This window comes from Mesoplodon mirus (genome assembly GCF_964341445.2).
Source record: "Mesoplodon mirus genome assembly, chromosome: 2".
Classification (NCBI taxonomy): domain Eukaryota; kingdom Metazoa; phylum Chordata; class Mammalia; order Artiodactyla; family Ziphiidae; genus Mesoplodon; species Mesoplodon mirus.
Window position 1 is genome coordinate 159,131,950 of NC_138977.1, and position 27,980 is coordinate 159,159,929.

The 27,980-nt window shown below is 34.4% G+C and overlaps 1 protein-coding gene across 1 annotated transcript in view; it reads left to right on the forward strand.

The window, feature by feature from the left end:
- Window positions 1-27,980, forward strand: part of TACR3 (tachykinin receptor 3) — a gene marked incomplete at its 5' end in the record, with an annotated part of 68,301 nt that overhangs the window by 25,773 nt on the left and 14,548 nt on the right. Inside the window, 2 exons of the mRNA XM_082610915.1 lie at window positions 171-359; window positions 2,107-2,257. Of these exons, the coding sequence (XP_082467041.1) occupies window positions 171-359; window positions 2,107-2,257 (340 nt within the window). The remainder of the gene's footprint in view (window positions 1-170; window positions 360-2,106; window positions 2,258-27,980) is intronic.

Below are 27,980 nucleotides of genomic sequence, written 5' to 3' on the forward strand. Positions count from 1 at the left end.
ATTCCTAAGACTATGCCATAATTATTCTATGCTGCCTTTATACAAGCAAAATCTTTTTCAGTTTGTTTACCAGAAGAGAGATAACCCTGGCCCTGGAAACTCCTCTGAAACTCATTTTAAACTCCACTAACAAGGTAGCCAACAAAATGGTTTTGTTTGTTTTTATATAGGTATATGGCCATTATTGATCCCTTGAAACCCAGACTGTCTGCCACTGCAACCAAGATTGTCATTGGAGGCATTTGGATTCTAGCATTTCTACTTGCCTTCCCTCAGTGTCTTTACTCCAAAACCAAAGTCATGCCGGGCCGTACTCTTTGCTATGTGCAATGGCCAGAAGGTCCCAAACAACATTTCATGTAAGTCAACGCTCTATTACAATTTTCAACTAAATGTGTTGAACACTTAATGAACTACAGGTTGAGAGCAACAATTATATAGATAAGCCATAGACATTTCCCTCAAGGGCTCACACATTACTTGGGAAAGAGACACGTAAAAATACTATACTACAATATGATATAGTCAATTCGTTTGTATAAGTTACAAAGGTTTCTAACTGGAAAAATGTGAAGACGTCTATGTGGGGTAACTCTGGAGAGTTTCTGGAGGAGCTGATAAGATCACTGGAAATGAAAGTGCAAAGGAAAGCCAGGTTGTTATCCACTGAGAAACGAGCCAGAAGGGAGGAACTGAAACCCAAAGGTGCAGATTTCTCTTTTAAGAAGCCTGGCTGAAGGGAAAGGAAGTTTTAGTAGGTTCTTGGTTGTGTTCCTTTGTTTTAACATTAAAGAAACTTAAGCACTAGGTTAGAAAGGAAATAGGAATGCTATATGATAGAATTTGATATTTCATAATTTGAACCCACCTTAAGGAAAGCAAATAAAAAAACATAATTGTTCAATTGTTTGCATTTTGTTTTTTATGCTGACCATTTAAATTTTATTTCAAAAAATTCTTATTTAGTGAACTATTTTTTCCTTTAAAAATAATAAATGATGCAAATACAGTGCTCATCTTTTAAAGCAGCCATTTTATCAAACTCTGCTCTACTCAGAGTCCAGATTTTTAAAGAAAAACATTAAGAAGTACTTATTAAAGGAAAAGCAGGCAGCAGTTATTAAACTGAGGACTGCATTCTATCCATTATATACTATTAATAATTCTTAGGTTGTATGATAACAAAATTAATTTAATCAAAATAATAAAATTAAATTATTTGTTGACTTAATTCCCCATTGACTTTAAGTTAATACTTAATAAGCTATCAGGGTACAGAAGTCAAGAAGATTTAAGATTCCCTTTACCAAAATAAAAAAAAAAAAACTGGGATTGAGAAGACTAGCATACCAAACTCTTTAATTACTTTAAAGCCTTCGTAAGATAGTAGAAGCCACCCAAAAGTTTATACAAATTCTAATTTGGCTATTATGTTATTTGGTTGCCCTTCTAGTCCTCCCTAATTGCATCCTTATAATTTTTATTGAAAGCTATGAAATCCCAAAATTTAGTTATAATTTATAGTATAATAATTTTGATGTGACTAACACAACTGTATACTATTTACCAAATTTAATGATGCAATCAAATGTACCATGACTTTGGAAAAATACCAGTGTGACTCAGAGCATCTAGTCACATTTTCTTCATTTGGATGAATAATGATTTATTTCAAATATGATGTTGTAGGATATATGTAATAGTTTTACATAGGAGAAAATATGTCAATTGATCAGTTTAATCTGTCCCATCTCTTTTCCTCCGATTATACATTTAATTAGGTTAGCTCAATGACTACCAGGCAGAGAAAAAGCATTCATCCTGAGCTTCTATGCAAGGGAGAACGTGTGTAGTTTAAATGAGCACTACAGTTCAGCTATAGTTTTCATACACGAAGTAAAGATTGACAAAGATCAACTGGTAGCATTTGGATGATTGTAAGTGACAATAGCATAGTATTGTGATGGATTTGTGAAATGAGGACTTAGAGAAAATCTGGGAATAATCTTTGGCATGTTCAATTATGACTTAAAATGGAATGAATTCAAAGTCTTACTATTTCATTCCAATACGCTCTTCAGCATATATTTTTCTTATTTCTTACAGTTACCATATTATTGTTATTATACTGGTGTACTGTTTCCCATTGCTCATCATGGGTATCACATACACCATTGTTGGAATCACTCTCTGGGGAGGAGAGATCCCAGGGGACACCTGTGACAAGTATCATGAGCAGCTAAAGGCTAAAAGGAAGGTACTGTTTCATATAATTTATCCAGCATTTGTGTAAAGAGAAGGGAAGCAACCTAGTTATGACATTTTAATATAATATGATTTGATGCTTGACTCCTACTTTTTTCCTGTTTTTTTCTTTTTATCAATTTTTAATTTTACTCTCCTTTTATCTTCTATAAGCCACTGACCATGTACAATATCAGTTTGGGATATTCTTACTTCCTTACAGAAAGACTTTTTATTACCTTTTGCAGAGTATTCTTAATTACACCACGTGAAACTTCTGAAATTTCACTGTAGGAGTCCCAGTGGATTGTATTCCTGCAGCTCTAGCTATCTTTGTCCTTTATTGAACAGAATGCCTCTGATGTACTATATAGTCTTTCAGAAGTTTCATTTATCACAGGAATGGCACCTTTCTTAGTATGTGCTATAATTCTGTAATATCCATTTATCTATCCCTCCCTCCTTCCCTTCTCCACACCTCCTCACCCTCATCTGGTGTCTGATTAAGAGATGAAGTTACATTAAAACCCTGTGCAACTTATTGGGTGACATGATAAAACCTATTTTTGAATAATTCACATTAAACAAGAAAACCTATAAAAATTATCATAGTGATATTTTACTAGGATTATTTTTTTCCTTTAGTTTTTTTCTGACTATCATTATGTGATTCAATGAGTGAGATATTCTAATAAATTTGTGCATTTGAAAGTAATCTTAAAGTCATCTATTCCATTTTCCTCTCTCTAATTGATGAGTACCTAGTGCAAGTCTGAGAAGTTTTTCCAAGGATAAGCGAGACATACTGATATGGCAATTACTGTTTATTCCAATTATGACATGGACACTTACCTACAAACACTCACTTAACAACAGTCAATCAGGTTTTAAAAATCTGGTATAGAAAATGAATTCTATTTTAACACTAATATGTTTTTCTCTGTTATTGACAAGTGTACAAAGCTTATGTGTGGTTAACATTTTACCATGATGTCCAGTATTTGAAAACAAATATTTTTTCACATATGTTTAGTCATTTCAGCCTAAAATATATATATAATTTCATTTTATTTCATTAAAAATGAAGTGCATAATCCCACTCTTGGGCATATATCTGGAGAAAACTATAATTTGAAAAGATACATGCACCCCAATGTTCATAGTAGCACTATTTCCAGTAGCCAAGACATGGAAACAACTTAAATGTCCATTGATAGATGAATGGATAAAGAAGATGTGGTACATATATACAATGGAATACTACTCAGCCATAAAAAGAATGAAATAATGCCATTTGCAGCAACATGGATGGACTTAGAGATTATCATACTAAGTGAGGAAAGTCAGAAAGAGGAAGACAGATACCATATGATATCACTTATGTGTGGAATCTAAAATATGACACAAATGAACTTATCTACAAAACAGAAACAGACTCACAGACATAGAGAACAGACTTGTGGTTGCCAAGGAGGGTGGTAGAAGAGGGACTGGGAGTTTGGGGTTAGTGGATGAAAACCATTACACTTAGAATGGATAAAGAACAAGGTCCTACTGTATAGCACAGGGAACTATATTTAATATCCTGTGATAAACCGTATTGGAAAATAATATGAAAAAATGTATATATATATGTATAACTGAATCAGTTTGTGGTACAGCAGAAATTAACACAACATTGTAAATCAACTATACTTCAGTAAAATAAAATATTTTAGGGCTTCCCTGGTGGCACGGTGGTTGAGAGTCTGCCTGCCAATGCAGGGGACGTGGGTGTGTGCCCGGTCCGGGAGGATCCCACATGTCGTGGAGCGGCTGGGCCCGTGAGCCATGGCCACTGAGCCTGCGGGTCCGGAGCCTGTGCTCTGCAATGGGAGAGGCCACAACAGTGAGAGGTCCACGTATCACAAAAAAAAATAAAAATATAAATAAATAAATAAATAAAATATTTTTAAAATGCAGTGCACAATGTCTTCACCATATTAAAAAAAATCATAGAACTAGCAGAACTTCAGTAACATGATCATCTTATAATTTTGACCCTCATTATCTAACGTCTTACTCATGTTGCAAGATACTCTTTGGGGGGGCAGTATTTTCTAACAGTTATGTTTTAGGCATAATCACATTAAATAACTGATGTGATGGTCTGCGTACTATTTTTCGGAATAATTTGTCTCTGTATTTCCCACCTAGTTTCTTGTCTTTTATTTCTTTCCTACTACTTTAAGTATTTTTAAAATATTTCCCCTGTTTAATTTTAGTAAAATTAAGTCCAGTAATTATAGATTATAGTTCCTTTTCCTTCATATTCATATAATATTTTTCTAGGAAGAAATGAAAATTTAATCTGAGTGCTTCTTTTTATTTTTGAGTTGAATCCCAGAGGGAACAAAAGAAAGAGGGAATATTTTTGCATTTGCCCCCATATAACAGATGAGAGTAAGGCATAAGTATTCCATTTTTACTTCATTACTCTATAATTTCAAAGTATAAATATCAATTCAAACTGAGAGTGTGACTCTTCTAGAATATTTTAAAAATTAAGACATTTAAAAGTTCTTGTCCATATTTCTTTTTCTCAGATTGTGTTCTGTCTGGGCTGAAATAGTATAAAATGACATTTATGACATGGACTTCTCATAATAAATCACTTTGTCCTTGTATTTCTTTCACAGTCACTTATTGATATTACCATCAGTATCTCAGAAAAAACACCAATTTTGCTCAAAAATTTAAAATTTCACAATAAAGACAGCTCTTCTCTTAATTTCTTTTTTTAAATCTAAAATTTAAATATGGTCTGGTATGGATTGGAATACAGTTATTTCAAGTAATCATGCTCTTTTCATATTTTAGTATGACTACTTAGGTCAAAGATATGCATCTTACCCTGGATGGGCCATTTAATTATATGCCGTCTCCTAGAGAATACATCTTTGATATTAACAGATTGGACTTGAGAGTTAAAAGAGTATTGGTTACAAGAGTGTGAACTCCTCATGACTGTTGGGAAAAATAACTCCATAAACAACTCCGAGCCAGCATACTACTAATAAAAGGATAGCAGTTGTTGACGGAGGCCCCACATATACATGAATAAGAATAAAGAAAAGCTTAAGACATTTTAGTCAAATCACTGAAAGGATCTTTGCAACTATTGAGAAACATTCCTTCCATTTCTCTTTTCCCACAATCTTCAGGAAGTGTGTTCAGTTTCAAGCCCTGTAGATTAAATTCTCTGAAGAACATCCAGAACTAAATTACAGGTCTATGTTATTTAGAATCTAGCATGTATAAAATTGAAGCTAATATGAAACTTTCAGATAATTTAAGAGTAACTGCCCTCACTCAAACTTTACATTTGTCCTGCCTAAGTATATAAATAGTTTGAAAATAATACCAGTGGTTCTAGCCAGTACCAGGTCAAAAGACTAAATATTAGTTTGGAGAAATAAGGTAATACCTCTAGAAATATGTGCTCATCATTAAAATTGGAATGTTGAACCTGAAAATCAGTATTAAAATTCTATGGCTGCAAGCGGCTTATTAAACTCTAGGAGGCAATTTGTAGGACTAACATTTAAGTCCCATATGTAAAACCAGTCTTTCCAAAAGAGTTAGCAAGCACACTAATATACTCTTTCCTATATGATGAATTTTACAATTTCAAAGCACTTTGTGTACCTCATAACTGGACCAAAGGTATCCTTAACTTACAGTAAGTTTTCTGAGTTTTAAGATCCTGTATGCTATGTACCATTGGTTTTAAATATGTCTACTTAAATATGTATATTGAAATAATAATGCCTCTTTAACTTCAGAATCCCTGCACTTTAAATAACAGTATCTTCAGATAGTAGAAAAATATAAAATATCAATTAATATCACACAATCCCCAAAGCCTTGGTTAAGGTTAATTCTGTTGTTTTTGGTGGTAATTGGTTAATATTCTTGCCAAAGCTCTCCTTCAGGAAATATGTACTATTCAGTACATAGCTATAAAATTCAAATTGAAAATTAAAATTATAATACTTTTACAAATTTCTAGGAGAGAATGCTCTTCTAACATTATCCTCTTTTCTGAGCATTATTGTATTAATGCTTACATTCCAGTGTGAGAATAATTTAGTGCATAGAAAAAGAAACTGAACTTTGTGTATTTTATTTTACTTATTGTCAGATATAGTCACAGATTTTGGCTACCTATTAAAACCTTAGCTAAAATACTATAAATGAAAATTATTATTAAAGCTATCTATTAAGGTCATAATAATTATACAGCAAAACTTGAAACCTTCTCTCTTTATGTAATATACCACATGTTGGCATATGAAAAGTCAGATTTTAATATATAGTGTTCAACTCACAGGCTGATTTAAAATACATTTGCAGTTTTTAAAAGACCTATTCTAGAATGGTAGATCTGATCAGAACCTAAAATTTCATGAACCCCTTGCCCCTTACTGCTGTTCTTTAAGGCAGCAGATTAAAATCTTGCCACAGTCAAGAAACTGGCAAAAAGCTTCCATCCTGTGCATGGTGCTCTTTCTCTCTCATTTTTTACTTAAAAAAAAAAAACAGAAAAATTCATCAGATTTGTGGAAATGAGGATATTCCAAGAGTGTGGGCAGTTTTGCTTTATGATCTTATGAAGGAAATTTGTGACCTGATATATATATATATATCCCAAACCAGTAACAGGACTTTTTTTTATATTGAAAATCAATATTATCTTTTCTTTAACATTTTTAAATTAAAATCAAATTCAGTGTAAAATTGAATGTAGAACTCATTTCCAGATATTTATATCTGACTCTCATTTTACTTCTTTTAATTAATAAAGAATTTTTATTTAAGACAGCTGTAGATTTTATCAAGATTTATAGTTAAGGTAAATTATATTAAGGATAAAATCAGTTTCCAAGTGACCTAAAGTTGCTTGTTTTTTTCTATGTATTAATTTAAGAAGAGATGCAAATGGCAATTTTCCTGTGATGACATTTAACTAATGTTAAAACATCTCAACCATAGGAGGGAAAAAAAAACAGTTATTTTCAAATTTTTCAGATTTAGCCTATAAAGCCCTTACTCTTGGAGAATATCCATTTAAAAAAGGTGAATCAAGAATTTGATATCATATTTTCTGTGTTTTAATATTTACATCACATGTTATGATATTAATCTGAGTTTTTTTCTTAACTGTTGTCTTCCTTTACTATCCAGCTGTAGCAAATAAAGTAATATAAAATGTATATATTTTTCTAAGAGAGCACTTATTGTGCAATATCAGCAGTGGTAAATGTCAGGGTAACTGAGAATCTGCCAAAATACTGACCTTGAGAATAAACTAGAATTTTTCTGTCTAATTTTCCCCATAACCAATTTCTTTATCTCTATGTACTTTGCTTACTATGTTGCAATAAAAAATACTTAGTATTATCCATATGGCTTATACTTCAAATAGTAATACATTATGTAGATGTACAAACTTATATACAATGCAGTATGACTCACCTATCTGTGTCCTTCTCTCATTTCTACATCTCCATGACACATTACCACTTATTTCCAGGCATTTTTATCCAATAATTTGTCATATTATTAATCATAAAACCGTATATACCTTTTAAAGTATATCCATACTTTAAAAATACATACCTTGTGTATTCTACTTTCTTTTAAAAATGTATATTATCGGGACTTCCCTGGATGGCACAATGGTTAAGAATGCGCCTGCCAATGCAGGGGACATTGGTTCGATCCCTGGTCCAGGAAGATCCCACATGCCGCGGAACAACTAATCCCATGTGCCACAACTACTGAAGCCCATGCGCCTTGAGCCTGTGCTCCACAACAAGAGAAGCCAGTGCAATGAGAAGCCTGTGCACCACAACGAAGAGTAGCACCCACTTGCCGCAACTATAGAAAACCTGCACACGGCAATAAAGACCCAACGCAGCCAAAAATAAATAAATATATATATTTTTAAAAACGTAGATTATCATCCAGGTATAAAACCAACATTTTAGTAGTAGATTTTTTAGGGAAATTGAAGTCAAAAACCATGAAATTATATTTTTAAGTTTCTGTCATGTATAACGCAATATTTCCCCAACAAAGAAAAATAAATATTGTAAGCACTTTTATATAGAAGTTCCAAATTTTTTACCAAGTATTTTTCATTAAGATATTTTGAGAAAAGTTTGTATTTTGGCTGATAAATCAAAGAACACCATTAGAACATATCTGCTTATTATACTTCTGAAATTATATAAATAGTTTAATTCATCAGGATTTAATGAAAATTTATCCAACTGGGTATTTCAAAACCCCATTGTCTTAAAGGAAAATAACTAAAATCAAAACAAAGTCAAAAAACACCTAAAATTTATAACAGATATGAATAATATTATCATGAAATACTTCTAATTGAAGCAGTGAAGTGTAAAGAAAACTAATAGCTGTTCATTCCCTCTCTCTAAATTCTACCCCACCGAGGATACAACCTGCAATCAGATGTACCGCCTACCTCTAAGCTTTGCATTGATCACAAATGTCACTTGCTTTGATTAAATCTTCTCCATAAGTGGCAGTGGATAGGAATTATTTTGAAAAGCCTAGAAAAGTTTCTGTGTATTCCTTTCTAGTTTGCTATAGTACTTGAGAAGTGGAAGTGTTTATTCCTTTTGAAAAATATAAGAAAAGATAGCACTTTAGGAGGAAATATCTGCAGCCCTTTAGTGCGTGGCAATCACTTGAAAAGATTCCTCTATGGATTACCCATTAATATTTCTCATGCTTCAATTACAGGTGCAGGGAATATTGAAACCAAGTTTACACAATGTGGATTTCTCAAAGGAAAATTAAGTTTAGCATATGAAATCAATAACAAGTGCTACACCATCAACATAGAGAAATTTGTTGCATTTCTATACACTAATAGCAAACTATCAGAAAGAGAAATTAAGAAAACAATAACACTTACAATTGCATCAAAAAGAATAAAATATCTAGGAATAAGCTTAACCAAGGAGGTGAAACACCCATACACTGAAAACAATGAGACAGTGATGAAAGCAATTGAAGAAGACACAAACAAATGGAAAGATGTTTTGTGTACATGGATTGGAAGAATTAATATTGTTAAAATGCTCATAGTACCTAAAGCAATCTATAGATTCAATGCAATTCCTATCAAAATTCTAATAGCATTTTTCACAGAAATAGAACAAATAATTATAAAATTTGTATGGAACCATATAAAAACACTGAATAGCCAAACCAATCTTGAGAAAGAAAAACCAAGCTGAAGGCAGCATGCTTCCTGATTTCAAACTATATTACAGAGCTACAGTAATTAAAACAGTATGGTGTTGGCATAAAAACAAATGTATTTATCAATGGAACAGAATAGAACCCAGCAAAGAACCCACACATATATGCTCAAGAAATTTACAACAAAGGAGCCAAGAATATATAATGGGGAAAGGACAGTCTCTTCAATAAATGGTGTTGGGAAAACTGGACAACAACATATAAAAGAATGAACCTGGACCACTATCTTAGAATTCTCAATACTTCAGAATATGCTCTTGCGAGAATAGTATCAATTATTGTCGATTTTATAAAATCACTCTTTATATGGATAGATTAGATTAAATCAAACTCTTCTAGTGGTTTCATAATATGTTTGTTGTGTAAAATTTAGATGTACCTGAAGTTTATTTATGTAAGTTGTGGAATGAGACTCCAGTATTATTTTCTAGATGTTCTCCTGTTATATCTACCTCCATTTATTGAGTAACCCATCTTTTCCAACACTAACTTAAAATGATAAAATTATCATATTCTAAGTTCTCCAATGTGTTTGAGACTCAGTCACCTTTCTACTTTGTTTTATCTAGCTGTTCATGCATTATCATCATACTGGTTAAATTAATGAAGCTTTATATGTACTTTAATATCTGATAGGGCAACTCTTCACCTCTATTTACTCTTTTTTTCCCAGAATTTTCTCAGCGATTCTTGTTTATTTTTACATATAAAAATTCATAAAATCATTTTGTTTAGTTAAAAATGATTTTTTGTTTATGGAATTAGATTATATTTATTAACTTTGAGAGAAGTGGAAAATATATATTCAGAGAAATATAGAATGAGTTGATGAATGGATAAACAAATGGCATTCTTTTATGTTACTCTTAGACAATTTAATGTAATGACTGGGAACAGAGACTCTTATTCAGTGTGCCAAGATCAAATGCTGATTCTGGCACATACCTTGGGGAATATAGCCTATCTGAGCCTCAGAGAGGTTACAATCCCTATAAGCTGAAATGAAAATAATAATAATGAATATACTATGTGGTTGTATAGGGATTAAATGAGGCAATACTTGTTAAGTACTTCAAAAAGTTCCTGGCACATAGAACCGTTCTCAGTAAATGGTACCTGTTACTTTAAGCAGTTTACTGTGAATATATATGCCAGTACTGTGAAGAAAAGAAAACATCATGTGGTAGAAAAGTAAAGAGGTATAAAACTGGCCATTTATCTTTTTAAACATAATACTGACCTACATTTTACAGTGAGTCACAGTTTCTAAATAACTTTCACATGAATTTTATTTAATTCTCACAGTATCTATGTGATTTTTTCTGTTTTACATAAAAATGAAATTGAATTTCAAAACTCACAAAATGAATAAGTGGCAGAACTTGGACTTGAATCCTGTACAAAAGTTTTTAGAGTTGAGTTATTTTAGAGAACTCGCTCAAAGGACCAGGTTTCAGAATGATATTTTACATCTGAGTATTTATATTATACAAGTTGTATTCTCATACATAGACTGTACTAATCTTCACAATATCCCCAGGAGGTAAGCCTGGTGGAAACTATTTTCTTCCATTTTTAACAAATCAGGAAACTCAAGCTCTTTTACCTTGCTTAAGTAGTTCTTAATGTAGACTTAAATAGTCTTAACTAGATTGTTTGAATAATTGAAATTTCACTTATCTCAACAACAATATATCATTTAATATCCATTTACAATTCCTCAGTTTATAATTAAACCTCATTTAAAAATAAGTTCAAGTACTGTTAGAGTATACAAAAAAATAGAGGAGGAAAGAATAAGGTACTTTAAAATTAGGTTAAATTAAAATGATGATTGGTAATTTCCCTAAGAAATGTGGGGCATTTTATCACAGGTAAATTCCCAACTCTGTTGTAGACTACTGAACAAGAGAAGTGCTGTACTCGCTATTGTCTCCTCAGTACGTAGCATAATGATTTCTGGATGGTGAATTAATAAATGGTTGAAAGAATAAAGTTTTGTGAATCAGCTGCATTCTCATTTTATACATAAGCAAATGCAGTCATGTGATGTGACTTGCTAAAGGTCAAAAATCTTTAAACGGAGAACTAGTTCTGGAAATTAGGCTTCCTGAGTTCCAACCTGATACTCTGCCCCTAGATCCAGCACACAGAGGAAAGATTTTAGTCTGAATCTTCAGGAAAAAGTTCATGTCTTCAGGATTATATTATATCCTCAGGACCAAAAATGAGGTCTACTTATCTTTTGCTGAATAAGTGAAACTGTCCTTGAAAGTTTTCCATATTTTGTTAAATAAAAATATTTCTTAGTCCTGCCACTAGTAAAATAATATAGAACTCTCCCCATTATAGATTATTGATATAGTATTCCAGTAAACAAAAAATTCATGTTAGTAAAAAGAATTTACACTATGCATATACTTTTGTTTTTACAAGGGTTTTCTACATCAGTTTGCTAGACGTTAACACATGTATTTTGTGATCAATAAACGGGTGTTAATTATTGGTGATAATGATTATATTAATTTAAAAAAATTTTATTGGAGTATAGCTGCTTTACAATGTTGTGTCAGGTTCTGCTGTACAGCAAAGTGAATCAGTTATATATACACATATATCCACTCTTTTTCAGATTCCCTTCCCATTTAGGTCACCACAGAGCACTGAGTAGAGTTCCCTGTGCTATACAGTAGGTTATCATTACAGTAGGTTGTCCATTTTATATATAGTAGTGTATGTCAATCCCAATCTCACAATTCATCCCACTCCCCTCACCACCCCCCCTTGGTAACCATAAGTTTGATTTCTACATCTGTGACTCTATTTCTGCTTTGCAAATAAGTTCATCTGTACCATTTTTTTAGATTCCACATATAAGTCACATTATGCGATATTTGTCTTTCTCTTTCTGACTTACTTCACTCTGTATGACAATCTCTAGGTCAATCCACGTCACTGCAAATAGCATTATTTCATTCCTTTTTATGGCTGAGTAATATTCCATCGTATGTATGTACCACATCTTCATTATCCATTCCTCTATTGATGGACATTCAGGTTGTTCCATATCATGGCTATTATAAATAGTGCTGCAATAAACGTTGGGGTGCATATATCTTTTTGAATTATGGTTTTCTCTGCATATATGTCCAGGAGTGGGATTGCTGGGTCACATGGTAGTTCTATTTTTAGTTTTTTGAGGAACCTCCATACTATTCTCCATAGTGGCAGTACCAATTTACATTCCCACCAACAGTGAAAGAGGGTTTCCTTTTCTCCACACCCTCTCCATCATTCATTACTTGTAGATTTTTTGATGAAGGCCATTCTGACTGATGTGAGGTAATACCTCATCGTAGTTGTGATTTGTATTTCTCTAGTAATGAGTGATCTTGAGCATCTTTTCATACGTTTTTTGACCACCTGTATGTCTTCTTTGGAGAAATGTTTATTTAGATTTTCTGCCCATTGTTTGATTGGGTTGTTTTTTTTGTGTGATATTGAGCTGCATGAGCTGCTTGTATATTTGGGAGATTAATCCCTTGTCAGTTGCTTCATTTTCCAATATTTTCTCCCATTCTGAGGGTTGTCTTTTCATCTTGTTTATGGTTTCCTTTGTTGTGTAAAAATTAGAAGTTTAATTAGGCCCCATATTTTATTTTTGTTTTTAGTTTCATTACTCTAGGATGTGGATCAAAAAAGATCTTGCTGTGATTTACGTCAAAGAGTGTTCTGGCTATGTTTTCCTCTAAGCGTTTTATAGTATCCAGCCTTACATTTAGGTCTTTAATCCATTTTTAGTTTACTTTTGCATATGGTGTTAGGGAGTGTTCTAATTTCATTCTTTTGCACCTAGCTGTCCTGTTTTCCCAGCACCACTTATTGAAGAGACTGTCTTTTCTCGATTGTATATTCTTGCCTCCTTTGTCATGGATTAGGTGTTCATAGGTGTGTGGGTTTATCTCTGGATTTTCTATCCTCTTCCATTGATCTATATTTCTGTTTTTGTGCCAGTATCATACTGTTTTAATTACTGTAGCTTTGTAGTGTAGTCTGAAGTCAGGGAGCCTGATTCCTCCAGCTCCATTCTTCTTTCTCAAGACTGCTTTGGTTTTTCAGGGTCTTCTGTGTTTCCAAACAAATTGTAATTTTTTTGTTCTAATTCTGTGAAAAATGTCATTGGTAATTTGATACGGATTGTGTGGAATCTGTAGATTGCTTTGGGTAATATAGTCATTTCCACATTATTGATTCTTCCAATCCAAGAACATGGTATATCTCTCCATCTGTTTGTATCATCTTTGATTTCTTTCATCAGTATCTAATAGTTTTCTGAGTACAGTTCTTTTGCCTCCTTAGATAGGTTTATTCCTAGGTATTTTATTTTTATTGATGTGATGGTAAATGGGATTGTTTCCTTAATTTCTCTTTCTGATCTTTTGTTGTTAGTATATACTACTGCAAGAGATTTCTGTGTATAAATTTTGTATCCTGCAACTTTACCAAATTCCTTGATGAGCTATAGTATTTTTCTGGTAGCATCTTTAAGATTTTCTATGTATAGTATCATGTCATCTGCAAACAGTGACAGTTTTAGTTCTTATTTTCCAGTTTGGATTCCTTTTATTTCTTTCTGTTCTCTGATAGCCATGGCTAGGACTTCCAAAACTATGCCAAATAAAAGTGGTGAGTGGACATCCTTGTCTTGTTCCTGATCTTAGAGGAAATACTTTCAGCTTTTCACCATTGGGTATGATGTTAGCTGTAGGGTTGTCACATATGGCCTTTATTATGTTGATGTAGGTTCCCTCTATGCCCACTTTCTGGAGAGTTTTAATCATAAATCTGTGTTGAAAGTTGTCAAAAGCTTTTTCTGCATCTATTAAGATGATTATATGGTTTTTATTCTTCAGTTTGTTAATGTGGTGTATCACATTGATTTGCATATATTGAAGAATACTTGCATCCCTGGGATAAATCCCACTTGATCATGGTGTATGATCCTTTAAATGTGTTGTTGGATTCTGTTTGCTAGTATTGTGTTGAGGATTTTTGCATCTATGTTCATCCATGATATCGGCCTGTTATTTTCTTTTTTTGTGATATCTTTGTCTGTTTTTGGTATCAGGGTGATGGTGGCCTTGTAGAATGAGCTTGGGAGTGTTTCTGCCTCTGCAATATTTGGAAGAGTTTCAGAAGGGTATGTGTTAACTCTTCTCTAAATGTTTGATAGAATTTGCCTGTGGAGCCGTCTGGTTCTGGGCTTTTGTTTGTTGAACGTTTTTAAATCACACTTTCAATTGGAGTATTTGTGACTGGTCTGTTCATATTTTCTATTTCTTTCTGGTTCAGTCTTGGAAGGTTGTTCCTTTTTAGGAATTTGTCCATTTCTCCTAGGTTGCCCATTTATCAGTGTATAGTTGCTTGTGGTAGTCTCTTATGATCTTTGTATTTCTGTGGTAATTTGTCCTTTTTCATTTCTAATTTTATTGATTTGAGACCACTCTCTTTTTTTCTTAATGAGTCTCGCTAAAGGTTTATCAATTTTCTTTATCTTCTCAAAGAACCAGCTTTCAGTTTCATTGATCTTTGCTACTGTTTTCTTTGTCTCTATTTCATTTATTTCTGCTCTGATCTTTATTTCTTTCCTTCTATTAACTTTTCTGATCTTTATGATTTCTTTCCTTGTACTACCTTTGGGTTCTCTCTGTTCTTCTTTTTCTAGTAGCTTTAGGTATAAGGTTAGGTCGTTTATTTGAGATATTTCTTGTTTCTTAAGGTAAGATTGTATTGCTATAAACTTCCCTCTTAGAACTGTTTTTGCTGTATCGCATAGATCTAGGATCGATATTTTCATTGTCACTTGTCTCTACGTGTTTTTTGATTTCCTCTTTGATTTCCTCAGTGACCCATTGGTTATTTAATAACATATTGGTTAGCCTCCATGTGTTTGTGCTTTTTATAGATTGTTTCCTGTAATTGAGTTCTAACCTCATAGTGTTATGGTCAGACAAGGTGCTTGATATGATTTCAAATTTTCTTAAATTTATCAAGGCTTGATCTGTGACCCAAGATGTGATCTATCCTGGAGAATGTTCCATGTACACTTGAGAAGAAAGTGTATTCTGTTGCTTTCAAATGGAATGCCCTGTAAATATCAATTAAATCTATTTGGTCTAATGTGTCATTTAAGGCTGTGTTTCCTTATTAATTTTCTGTCTGGATGATCTGTCCATTGGTGTAAGTGGGGTGTTAAAGTCCCCCACTATTATTGTGTTACTGTTGATTTCCCCTTTTACGGCTGTTAGCATTTGCCTTATATATTGAGGTGCCCCTATGTTGCATACATAAGTATTTACAATTTCTTATCTTCTTCTTGGATTGATCCCTTGATCATTATGTAGTGACTTCCTTGTCTCTTGTAACAGTCTTTATTTTATTTTATTTTATTTTATTTTGCAGTACACAGGCCTCTCACTGTTGTGGCATCTCCCGTTGCAGAGCACAGGCTCCGGATGCACAGGCCCAGTGGCTATGGCCCACGGGCCCAGCCGCTCCACGGCATGTGAGATCCTCCTGGACCAGGGCACAAACCCTTGTCCCCTGCATTGGCAGGCAGACCCCCAACCACTGCACCACCACGGAAGACCTCAGTCTTTATTTTAAAGTCTATTTTGTCTGATATGAATATTACTACTCTGGCTTTCTTTTGATTTCCATTTGCATGGAATATCTTTTTCCATCCCTTCATTTTCAGTCTGTATGTATCCTTAGGTCTGAAGTGGGTTTATTGTAGACAGCCTATATATGGCCTTGTTTTTGTATCCATTCAGTCAGTCTAAGTCTTTTGGTTTGAGCATTTAATCCTTTTACATTTAAGGTAATTATTGATATGTAGTTCTATTGCCAATTTCTTAATTGTTTTGGGTTTGTTTTTGTAGGTGTTTTTTCTTCCTTTCCTCTTTTGTTCTCTTCACTTGTGATCTGATGACCATGTTTAGTGTTGTGTTTGGGCTGCTTTTTCTTTTTTGTGTGTGTATCTATTGTAGTTTTTTGGTTTGTGTTTTCCATGAGGTTTTGATAAAGCAGTCTATATATATACAAGGTTGGTTTAAGTTGCTGGTCTCTTCATTTCAAATGCAATTCCCATTTCCAACTTCCCTTCTCACTGTTGCTGATTGTAATATTATATTTTTTATGGATGATTTCCTGCCTTGACTGTATGTTTGCCTTTACCAGTTAGCTTTCCCATTTGTGATTTTCTTGTTTCTAGTTGTGGTCTCTTTGAGGTTTTTTTTTCCCTGCCTAGAGAACTTCCTTTAGCATTTGTTGTAGGGCTGGTTTGGTGGTGCTGAATTCTCTTAGCTTTTGCTTGTCTGTAAAGCTTTTGATTTCTCCATTGAATCTGAATGAGAGCCTTGCTGTGTAGAGTATTCTTGGTTGTATGTTTTTCCCTTTCATTACATTAAACATATCATGACACTCCTTCCCGGCTTGCAGAGTTTGTGCTGAAAAGTCATCTGATAACCTTATGGGGATTCCCTTGTATGTGATCTGTTGCTTTCCCTTGTTGTTTTTAATATTTTTTCTTTGCATTTAATTTTTGTTAGTTTGATGAATACGTGTCTCAGCATGTTCCTACTTGGGTTTATCCTGTATGGGACTCTCTGTGCTTCCTGGACTTGGGTGACTATTTCTTTTTCCACATTAGGGAAGTTTTCGACTATAATCTTTTCAAAATATTTTCCCAGGCCCTTTCTCTTTCTCTTCTTCTTCTGGGACTGCTGTAATTCAAATGTTCTTGTGTTTGATGTTGTCGCAGAGGTCTCTGAGACTGTCCTCATTTCTTTTCATTCTTTTTTCTTTATTCTGTTCCATGGCAGTGGTTTCCACCATTTTGTCTTCCAGCTCACTTATCCATTCTTCTGCCTCAGTTATTCTGCTATTGATTCCTTCTAGAGTATTTTTCATTTCAGTTACTGTATTGTTCATCTCTGTTTGTTTGTTCTTTAGTTCTTCTAGGTCTTCATTAAACATTTGTTGCATCTTCTCAGTCCACACCTCCATTCTTTTTCTGAGATCTTGGATCATCTTTACTATCATTATTCTGAATTCTTTTTCAGGTCGATTGCCTATCTCCTCTTCATTTAGTTGTTCTGTAGGTTTTTATCTTGCTCCTTCATCTGCAACTGATTTCTCTGTCATCTCATTTTTTCTAACTTATTGAGTTTATGGTCTCCTTTCCACAGCCTGCAGGATCACAGTTCCTCTTGCTTCTGGTTTCTGTCCTCTGGTGGGTGAGCTGGATATTGAGCTGGGCCTCCTCTTTGCTCTGTGGTTGTCACTGCCCTGTCAGGGGTATGGTGTGCTCCCTAGTTGTTGAAGTAGAGGCCCTGAGATATGTTTCTTAGCTGTGTTTCTGATCTGTGATGCGAGGTAGGCAGGATTGAAGTACTCCCGCTGGGAGAGAATCCTCTGAGTATTCCTCTTCTGGGGTTGTTCACCTGTGAGTGTGCTCTGTTGTGTCCCCTTTCATGCTTTGTGCAGGCTCATAAAGTACACTGTTGTTGGCACTGCTGTCAGTCCCACCTTAACCTTGGGTATGCTGGCAGATGTTCCTGGTGACTCACAGGTGTTGTTTTCACCAGGCCACCGGTGCAGATCTACTGAGGTCAGGTTCCAGGACTGCAGTAGTCAGGCACCTGGATCTGCTGTGGGAGCTATTGAGGCAGCTCAGGCTCTGGCCTGGCACAACCCCTGCATGTACATGCCCACAAAGCCCACAGCTGCTAAAGCCAGACCTGTCTCAGCTGCAGGAACACTTGTCCCTTCAGATCTTCCACAGGCACTGAATTTAGGAAGTCACCAGTGGAGATGTAACTCTGCGGTTTGCATAGCCATGAAGAGAGATTTCAGCTCTTCTTCCTTAGATGTACAGCCCCTCCATGCATATACTTCTCATTGTAAAATTCCAAATTCCCTTAACATCAAACTATGCTGGAAAAAAATGCCTCCTTTCTTTCATAGAGGAAAATAACACTTCAGTGTTTTGCAAAACTAACTTTATCAACATCAAATATAAGCTGCCTGGTCAAGAAAATAATTAATAGAGAGGTTAAGTTAAGAGAATGTTGGATAGCAGGGAGTATATTTTTAGGCTTAAGTGGTGCATATCTCCAAAACAGATTTACTAGTCCAGCAAATATTTCCATGAGCCTCCCATTCTACCCCAGGCCCTCAGCTGGTAACATCAGCTAAAAATATTTTTCCTAAAAACAAAAATCATTTCTAAAATGCAAAGAATACATGAATAATCTCTTTCTTGACAGCTAGGACACAGGGGTTGATACAGTCAAGGGCTTCCTGGCACCAAGAAAGATTTCTGCTCTGCTATAAAGATGCAAGTTTCCTGGCAAGTGAGACAGCTCTTTAATGAGGGTAGTGTTCCTCTCCACTTTATTCTAACAGGCTTAACCTTAAACAGAAAGAAAACAGAGGAAACTGTTTTTCTGTTTGTTCGACTTGAACATTTTACTCCTTTATCTCATCCCCAGTTGGCTGTTTGCTTTTGAGAGCCCTTCTATTTCCCCTTTCTCCTTTACTCCTCTTTCTTCATTCCTGCTTTAGAGGAGACAGTTCCTTTTGAAATTATTTTGCCGTTCCATCTTCACATAATCTTTGCAACAAGGGACAGTGCAGTCCTTAAAAGTGCCTAGAATGACACCTGTCTGCCCCCCACATAGTGCTCTATAAGTGATTCTGACTCTTGATTTTGTATGATAGCTAGTTCCCAATAACTTACTGTTTTCATTTACCATTATTCATATGACCCAGATTTTAAATATCTTCATATATATCACTTTTTTTCATTTTCATGTATCCTGAATGACAAATGTAAATTTTGCTGAGGATTTTGTACATTAGCCCAAAGGGAGAATTTGCCTCTCAGAACATAAAACTCTTTTGGCATTTCTTTACAGGTCAGCTCCCAGGCAATTTTATGTGTCTCTCTCTCCCTCTTCATCTCCTTCCCCTTTCCTTCTCCCTCTTCACCTTTCCTTCTTGCAGCCTCTCCTTGATCTATGTCTCTGCCTCAGAAAGCCTATTCACCCATTATTTTTCAAGACAAATCAGCACAGTTCCTATAATCCAAACTGTAGCCCAGATCCTATGATTCTAATAATTCCAAACTTGCAATCCCCATTTACATCCGTTACCCTTCTCAGCAAACACAATATTCTCCATAGACCCAATTTCACTCTCCTTCAAGTCAGGAGAGGATTATAAATAGAAAACTAATGTTGTTGTTGTTATTGTTGTTTCTGTCACACCAGGTTGCTCATGAACCCTTTATGCATGTGATTCTAATTACTTGCTCCAAGTCTTTTCAGATGTATTTCTGCTACTGTTTTCATTTTTATTTCACTTCTGAAAAGATTTCAGAGAGACTTTCACCTCTACTACTTTGCTTAAGTAGTAGATCCCCCAAAGGACTATGATTCTCTGTACTTCTATGTGCTTCACGCAGTGTATTTCCAAACTTATGGACTTTTAAAATTATTTGTATTTCTCCCAAACCTGTTTTTAACCTGTTTTTATTTGGAAATATTTAGATCGGTGAAATAATATACTGTAAATAGTTCTTACCTTTGGACTCTCAGATATTAGCATCAGATTATTTCTGCCTAATTATTTCATCATTCTCCAACATGAGCTGAAATGAAAATTATATAAAGTCCCTGAAATAGAAATTCCTAAAGCCTTTTTCTACAGCCACCTAAGCCCAGATGAAAAGAATGATTTTCACTGACACCTTAAAGGAACACATACATGCCTCACATATTAAATCTGTAAAGGAAAAAAGCATCCTAAAAGAACTGAAAACAATGGACAGAATAGTAGTGGCAAAACCAAGGTAATAGGAACTCCAGTAATAATTAGAATAAACAACAGGTCCTTCAAATGCTACCCATGCTGATTAAAAAACAGAAGATCAAGTATTAGATAATAGTTCCCTTCATACACAGTGCCTCAAGGAAACTGAAAACTAATGATTGGTGACAATAAGTTTGTATGCCACATTTAATCCAGTTTGAACAAGAGAGAGTGTTCAATTTTAGACAAGTCTTCATGGAGAACTAGAAGACACTTTTTCTTTCACTTGACTGAGAATGCAAGCCAGGTCTCCATCATTACAATATCTGGAACATTACAATCTAACTTCTAGACATAAGATTTCATGAGGCATCTCCTGGAACATTTCATTATCAGACCACATATTTTCACTAGGAAGTATTCAGTACAGTGAGCACAAACTCCAGTGTTTTGAGGCAATAAATAACTCAGCTTACATTTACTTAAGGATCATCTATAATACAATGAATGGGAGATCCTTGGCCTTACAATTACATTTCTATTGCTCTCTTATCTTTTTCCTATAAGATACCTGAGAATTTAGGCAGCTTTGAGCAAATGATTCAAAGGTAAATGTATATACCCATACCATCTTCAAGTCTCATAGCCTGAGATGGGAGGCATAGTTCAGGGACATTTTGCTGTAATGAGGTCATTTCTTAATGTATATAAGGCATATCAATGGCTACTCTGTTATATTCTGTGATAGCAAACCAAAAAATTTTGTTATAAGCAAAAGGGACTATTTTCCACACATGAATTTATTAATGGTATTTTAAAATTTTAGAGGAAAGTCACAGAATCTCTGTCTTTGGGTGATTTAACAGTACAGATCAGATTCTCATTTCTCTGGAATGGATCAGTTTTTTCATACAGCTAAAGTACCAAGTTATACTAGTTGAGCAGGAAAAAGCTTATAGCTTTATTTATATTAACTTTAAGTAGTAGGACAGAGAATTAATCTATTCATTTTGAATCCTTTATCCAAGAAAATTGTAGGTATACTCCAATTTGAGAGCAGGTAGATCTAGCAAATGACCTCACAACATTCCCATCGATCATTTTTCCCTATGATTCATTTTGATTAAAACTTTAATATGCACTTCATTTTATTTTTTTAAGTGTGATTCCCTAAAGCTGATGAATATCCTTCCCCAGTCACGTTGATACTGGTTTCTTCCAGGTCTGATTGTTCCTTACAACTGAGCTCCACATTTTCACAACAACACAGCTCTTCTGCAGTATTATATTTGGATTCACTTCAATGTGGGGATGGGGGTCAAGTGGCCACAGACTGCTGACTAGGCTCACTGTCGGCACACCTCATCCAGCTACTGCTACCTTCCTCTGATCACTGTCTTCTTATGTTTTTCATCAATACATTAACTGTGTTCTAGATCCTTGGCACCTCCTTCTCAAGAGTAGTCATCCCTCAATTAAACCATCTCTCTTCTGAACCATGACCTCTTTCACTTCACTATAATTTTCTTCCAAAATGTAAGCACACTCACATCTCTTCCATCTTGTGTTGATTATATTTGCTTTCTCCTCTTGTTTACCAATCTTTTGCTCCTCTTGTTAATGCTTTGTGACTTCCAACACACAGTATCATCCTGCTGAAACTACCCTTGACAAAGATACCTGTGCCTTCTTTGTTGTAAATTCATTGGATATATTCAGTCCTTGGTCAGATTGACACAGTAGATACCTTTTCATCACTCACCACTTGAGAAGCCTCTCCTTCCATGGAATTTGCCTCCTTTCTCTCTGCAGGATATTCCTCTTTAGTATCCTTTTCTGGCTTTTCTTCCTATACCACTTCAATGCTACTCTTTACCCTGGAGGCCCATTCTTCATATTTTTATAGCTTTCATATACAGTCTTATTTGGATAATTTCATCCACTTCCATGACATCAACATCTTTGAAAATTACTCCCAAATCGACATTAACATTATGCCCATATCTAGACTTCTCTTCTGAGGCTCAGGCTCTGAGCTCCAGATTAAAATTCTATTAACCATCTCTCATCCCAACCCTATGTATAACAGACAGTTCAAAATAAGCGTGTCAAAATGAAATAACTGTCTTTGTCGAGACTTTGAAAGTCTTCTTCCCATTTCATAGAATATTACTAATATCCACAGAGTGACCAGATAAAAGAAACTGGAAATAATCTGTAACATCTCTCTTTCCTCAACTGAAACTCAGTCAATGAGAAAGTCCTTCAAATTAACTCTAAAAGCACTCAAATATAAATATATATTTTTTTCTTTCCTAAGCTCCTGCTCTACATTCGTTTAGACTACATAATTTCTTACCTAGATTAATATACTCATCAACTAATGATCCTCCTGCCTCCATTAAATCTGATTGAAATAAAATTGATTCTACACTGCTTTCAAAGTAATCTCTCTAAAATCTGAATTTATTAATACTCTCCTTAAAATCCTTTAATGGTTTCTCTGGCCCTCCCTAATCTCACTTCAATCCATCTCTCTTACTTTCTTCATCAGCATATCTTATATCATGCGCTACATCCCCAGTCAGTCAAACTATTTGTAGTATTAGAGTGAGGTATGAGCTTTGCATATTTTATTTATGTGACTAAGACACTCTTCCCCCCACTCTCCCACTCCTTTTCTGCTCCTCTCACCTGGATGTTTCTTATTTGTCTTCAAAGCTGTATCACAGGCACTTCTTCCACTAGAAAGCCTCTTTGAAACTTCCACCCCCAATCTGCATTCAGTGTTTGTCCATGTGCTCCCATTACATCACACAGCAAGATCTAGCATGCAACTTACAACTTTACATAAGAAACATCCATTTGCTTAACTATCTCTTCCAACAGACTTTGCAAAGCTGAAGGGCTCAAGTGAATCATTACTTTAAAAATGATTATTTTTACACATGAAAGCTTATACTTATTATGAAAGGCAGAATATTTCAAAATGAATGAGTTTTCTATTTCTTTATTTGATTATTTGTCTTAAACCATGACTCAAATGACTCACAATCTTCTAATATTTATGACTCAAATAAAATATTAATATTAAAAGATCATGACTCATTTTGGCTCTCCAAATCTGGTTTTCATTTTTGATAAGGCATTGTACACCAATTCTCATGTTTTGTGAGTTGCTAGCAAAAATAGACTCTAGCCAAAAACAGAAGCAATTAATGTGGACTCAGCAATTCAATGATTTTGCTAGTTTAATGGTCCTAAAAAAGTATCTTTCTCTTCTAGTAGTAATAGAAACAAAAGAAATGTCTTATTCTAGGAGTATAATCTTGCAAAGTGATAAGAGATACTGACAAAATGAATCAAGCATTATCAAGTACTTATCAAATATTTACATAGTCAGAATTGAAATGAAACATCTAATACTTTATTAAATTACTTCAGATATTGTTCTAAGATTTCCATCTGAGTTTTTTACAGTTTTAATATTTTCATGTATCTCCTGAAATTCTCCATCTTTTAAGCCATCTGTTTCTGTAAATACTTTAACATATTTTTCATAGTTATTTAAAAACCTTATCTATTAATTGCAAAACCTACCGACTCAGTTTTTCTTGATTATGGATCACATTTTTATATTTCTTTGCATGTGCGACAATTTGGAGTTGTATACTGGGTATTGTGAGATATGATGTTAAGACTCAGGGTGCCATTCATCTGAAAAATGCTGTGCTTTCTCTGAGCAGGCAGTTGAGTTGCTGGTAGATCATTCAAATTTGCATAGGTTTGGTACTTCGTTAGGATGAATCTATTTTAGTTTTGCCCTTAGTTTTAAGGTTAATTTCTTAATCCTAGGCATAGTATTTAATCTTAAGGCCTAGACCTTGTGGGAAAACCCAAGTTGTCTACTGAGACTCTAGTTTGAAGAGACTCAAACTCTAAACTCTGTCTCTCTTATGAGGAGTAGCTGCTAAAATCTCTCCCCTCTTACAGCCTTTCAACTGTTTTTCACCTCCTAAGATGCTCGTAGCCTTGTCTTGTGCATTGCAGGGGAAGCCAAGGAATTTGGAGAAGTTTATATATGTATGAATCTCACCCAGGTTATGTAGTCTCCAGTTTCAGCATACTTTTGACCACTCTCCAGTGCCATAAAACAGTTTTGTAGTTGTTATTGTAATTTATACTTTTTCCAGAGCTTATAGTTGTTCTTAGGGAAAAAGATAGATAGATAGATAGATAGATAGATAGATAGATAGATAGATAGATATAGATATACATATACACACTCAAGTTACTCTGTATATATTATACACAATATACACTCTATATACTCTATACAGTATATACAAACTATACAATATGTTGATGTTTCTGATATTAGAAAGATAGTTATAATATATCCTGTCCTTTTTCTTTGGTTGTATCTTTCATGTGTTGTAGTGACCCACAAATTTATACTAATGCATAAATTAGTCTAAATAATCACTTATAATTCAGTAGTCTCCCAATAACCTCTCAGGAGTTTCCTCTAGCACAAGTCACTGACATTACTGGTCTAACTGAACCCATAAAATTGAATTTTCTGGAACACCACCAATTTTCCTGACATATCATGAGGAGGACTTAAATTTGATGTTTTAAAATATATTTCTGGAATTGTCAGAGTAAAGGATATTTCTCTTTCCCAGAAATTATTCATGCATCTAAAGGAGTAAATATATGGACAGGTTATTTTTATTTTTCTCAGATGAACTTTGCAAACAAATTGAGATCTTAAATACCAATAAAAAAGATACTGAGATTATATGCCTTGGATTAATTTTATGCTCTAAATATTATAGTTAACAGTTAAATGGGCATTAGAGTCTAGGTATTTTTTAACTTTATAAAAATATTTATGGTCTTTTTATTGTTCAATTAATATTTTATTAAATACATTTCAAGTTCTTAATTCTCCAGTTATAAAACTAAAATATAAATCAAGAACAAAACATTTATTATTCTTTTTCTTCCTCTGGTAATAATCTTATTCATTTTTTTCCTATAGGAAAGATTTTCAAGGAACATCTGTTATGTTGTTATCTTATAGAAATATGCTGTGTTGAAGACGTGACAAATCCATTGTGACTATAAAATGATTGGGCTTGTTATGTTTTAAGCTGTAATGGAAAACATGAAGTGATGCCATATCTCTCTATCTCTATCTCTATTTCTATTCACAATCACACAAACACACAAACTCAGTTTAGCAGGAATTATGATTTTAAAAGAGCTGTTTTTAAAACACCTATTGTTTGCATACCTTCTCCCACAAAATTTGATAGAAGACCTTTGTTCTCCAGTACCCAAGTTTCATTTTACCCACTGTCCCCCAGCCCACCACCATAGCCCTCCATTGCCTTTATAAAAGCACATTCATAACCAACTTCGGCCTCAGTACCAATAATTTAAAATATGCTTATAAGTTAGTCAGATCTTGGGAATGAAGTAAAAATGAATATCTCAGCATGCCCTGAGTATTTTATGAGACTGGCATTCTCATTCCCATTTCATCCTCACAATCCCTTGTATGATGAGTGTTCTTATCTCTACTAATAAGGCTACTGATGTTCAGAAAGATTTAATTTACCCAATGTTACATAGCTATTTACAATCAAGGCCTAGATTTAAATCAAAGTCTTTGAGTCCAGTGCTCTTGACACTGCTGTACACTACTGTGTAATGAACTTCAAAGTTTGCTTCTAACTATTCCATAAAGTTATGTGCTTAAATGTACACACCACTGATCAGCCACTTGATGAGCCATTTAAATTCTTTGCCTCAATACTAAATAGAAACAAGTTTAAAACTTATACTTTAAAATATCAGGGAAGGAATTTCTCTCAACAACTCCCTAAATAAGTTGTGTGTCTCTTCCAATTCAGGAATTATTCTTCCCAGGCCAAACAATGAATTATGGTATATAATAGAAATATTAAAACTAATATCAAAAGAAAAATGTTACTTTCTGGAAAATACCAATAGGTAATTACCAACTCAAAGGGAAACTCTAGAAAATAATAGACCTAAACACGTTGACAAATAAGAACTTGATATTATAATGTCTTACATTTAATATTACTAAAGACTGAATTGTGTCTCTGCTAAATTCATATGTTGAAGCTCTAACCTCTAATATGATTGTATTTGAAGATAGGGTCTATATAGTGATAATTACAGTTAAATGTGGTCATCAGGATGGGGCCCTGATCCAATAGGATTAGTGTTCTTGTAAGGAGACACGCCAGAGAGGTCACTCACTCTCCCTCTCCTTAAATACACATGGTGGCCACCTACACACCAGGAAGCAGAACTTCACCAGAAATCAATCATGCCGGTACCCTGAACTCAAACTTCCAGTCTCCAGAACTGTGAGAAAATGCATGTGTGTTATTGAAGCCACTCAGTTGATGGCATTTTGTTATACAGCCTGAGCTAATTAAGACAATTATTATTTTATTATTAGCTATTAAAATATAACAATAGTTTTGACAGCAAAATCCAATTAGGTGGTTATTGTATTAGTCCAGGAGAAAGATAATGATGCTTTCTCAGAGATTATAGTAATAGAGATGACAAGACCAAAAGATTTAGACATATTTTGGTGACTTGGCCAACAGGATTTGCCTAGGTATTGAATGGGGCAGTGAAAATGAGGGGATGCAAAGAAATAAGCATGACTTCTAAATGTCTGGATGGGTGGTGGTGCCACTTACAGAGATAGGGAAGTTCACAGAAAGAACAGCCGTGGAAGGGGGGGCGGGGAGGGGGAGAGGAGAATGGAGAGAACTTTTTAATACATAAAATTTTAGATATTCAGACAGGTTACCTATCTGGGGAAGATGGTGGCCTGAGTTCTACCTTCTCATCTGCCACATACTAAGTCTTCTGAGTGAAGCAGTAACTGTGATAGGAGAGTGGGCAGAGCTCAGAGGGGTGTGTGAAGCCAGAGGTGGTGCAATAAAGGAGAGAAGAGCACAGGGTTTTATGCATCAACCTCATTATTCTGGAGACTGTGAAAGTGCTAATATGTCCACTAGGGCCACACGGGGCAGACTAGACTGTCTTTCTCCATCTTCCGAGGACACATAGCTGACCAATAGGAGAGAAGACTGTGCTCCCTCTGTCATGTCAGATTTGCAGTCCTGAAAAGAACACTCAGTTTATCTTTACAGGCAAAGACAGACAGGGCCTAGACTTGGCAAAAGGAAATAAAAACAAACCTTAGGGAACTCAGCTGCTAGAAACAAGACAGAGAAGCAGAGCACTTAGAATAATCTGTACTTCATGGACTAAAACACAAAAGATAAGATCTCTTAATTATGGCATGAAAATCATGAGACTAAATGTATCTTTTTTAAATTTAAAACTCCAATTGTTGAAAAAGAAGATGTCACCATTGAAAAGTGAAGAAATATATCAAAACACAAACAGATATGCAAAACACCTAAGGATCACAAGGGAAAAAATAACAGAAGGTTAGA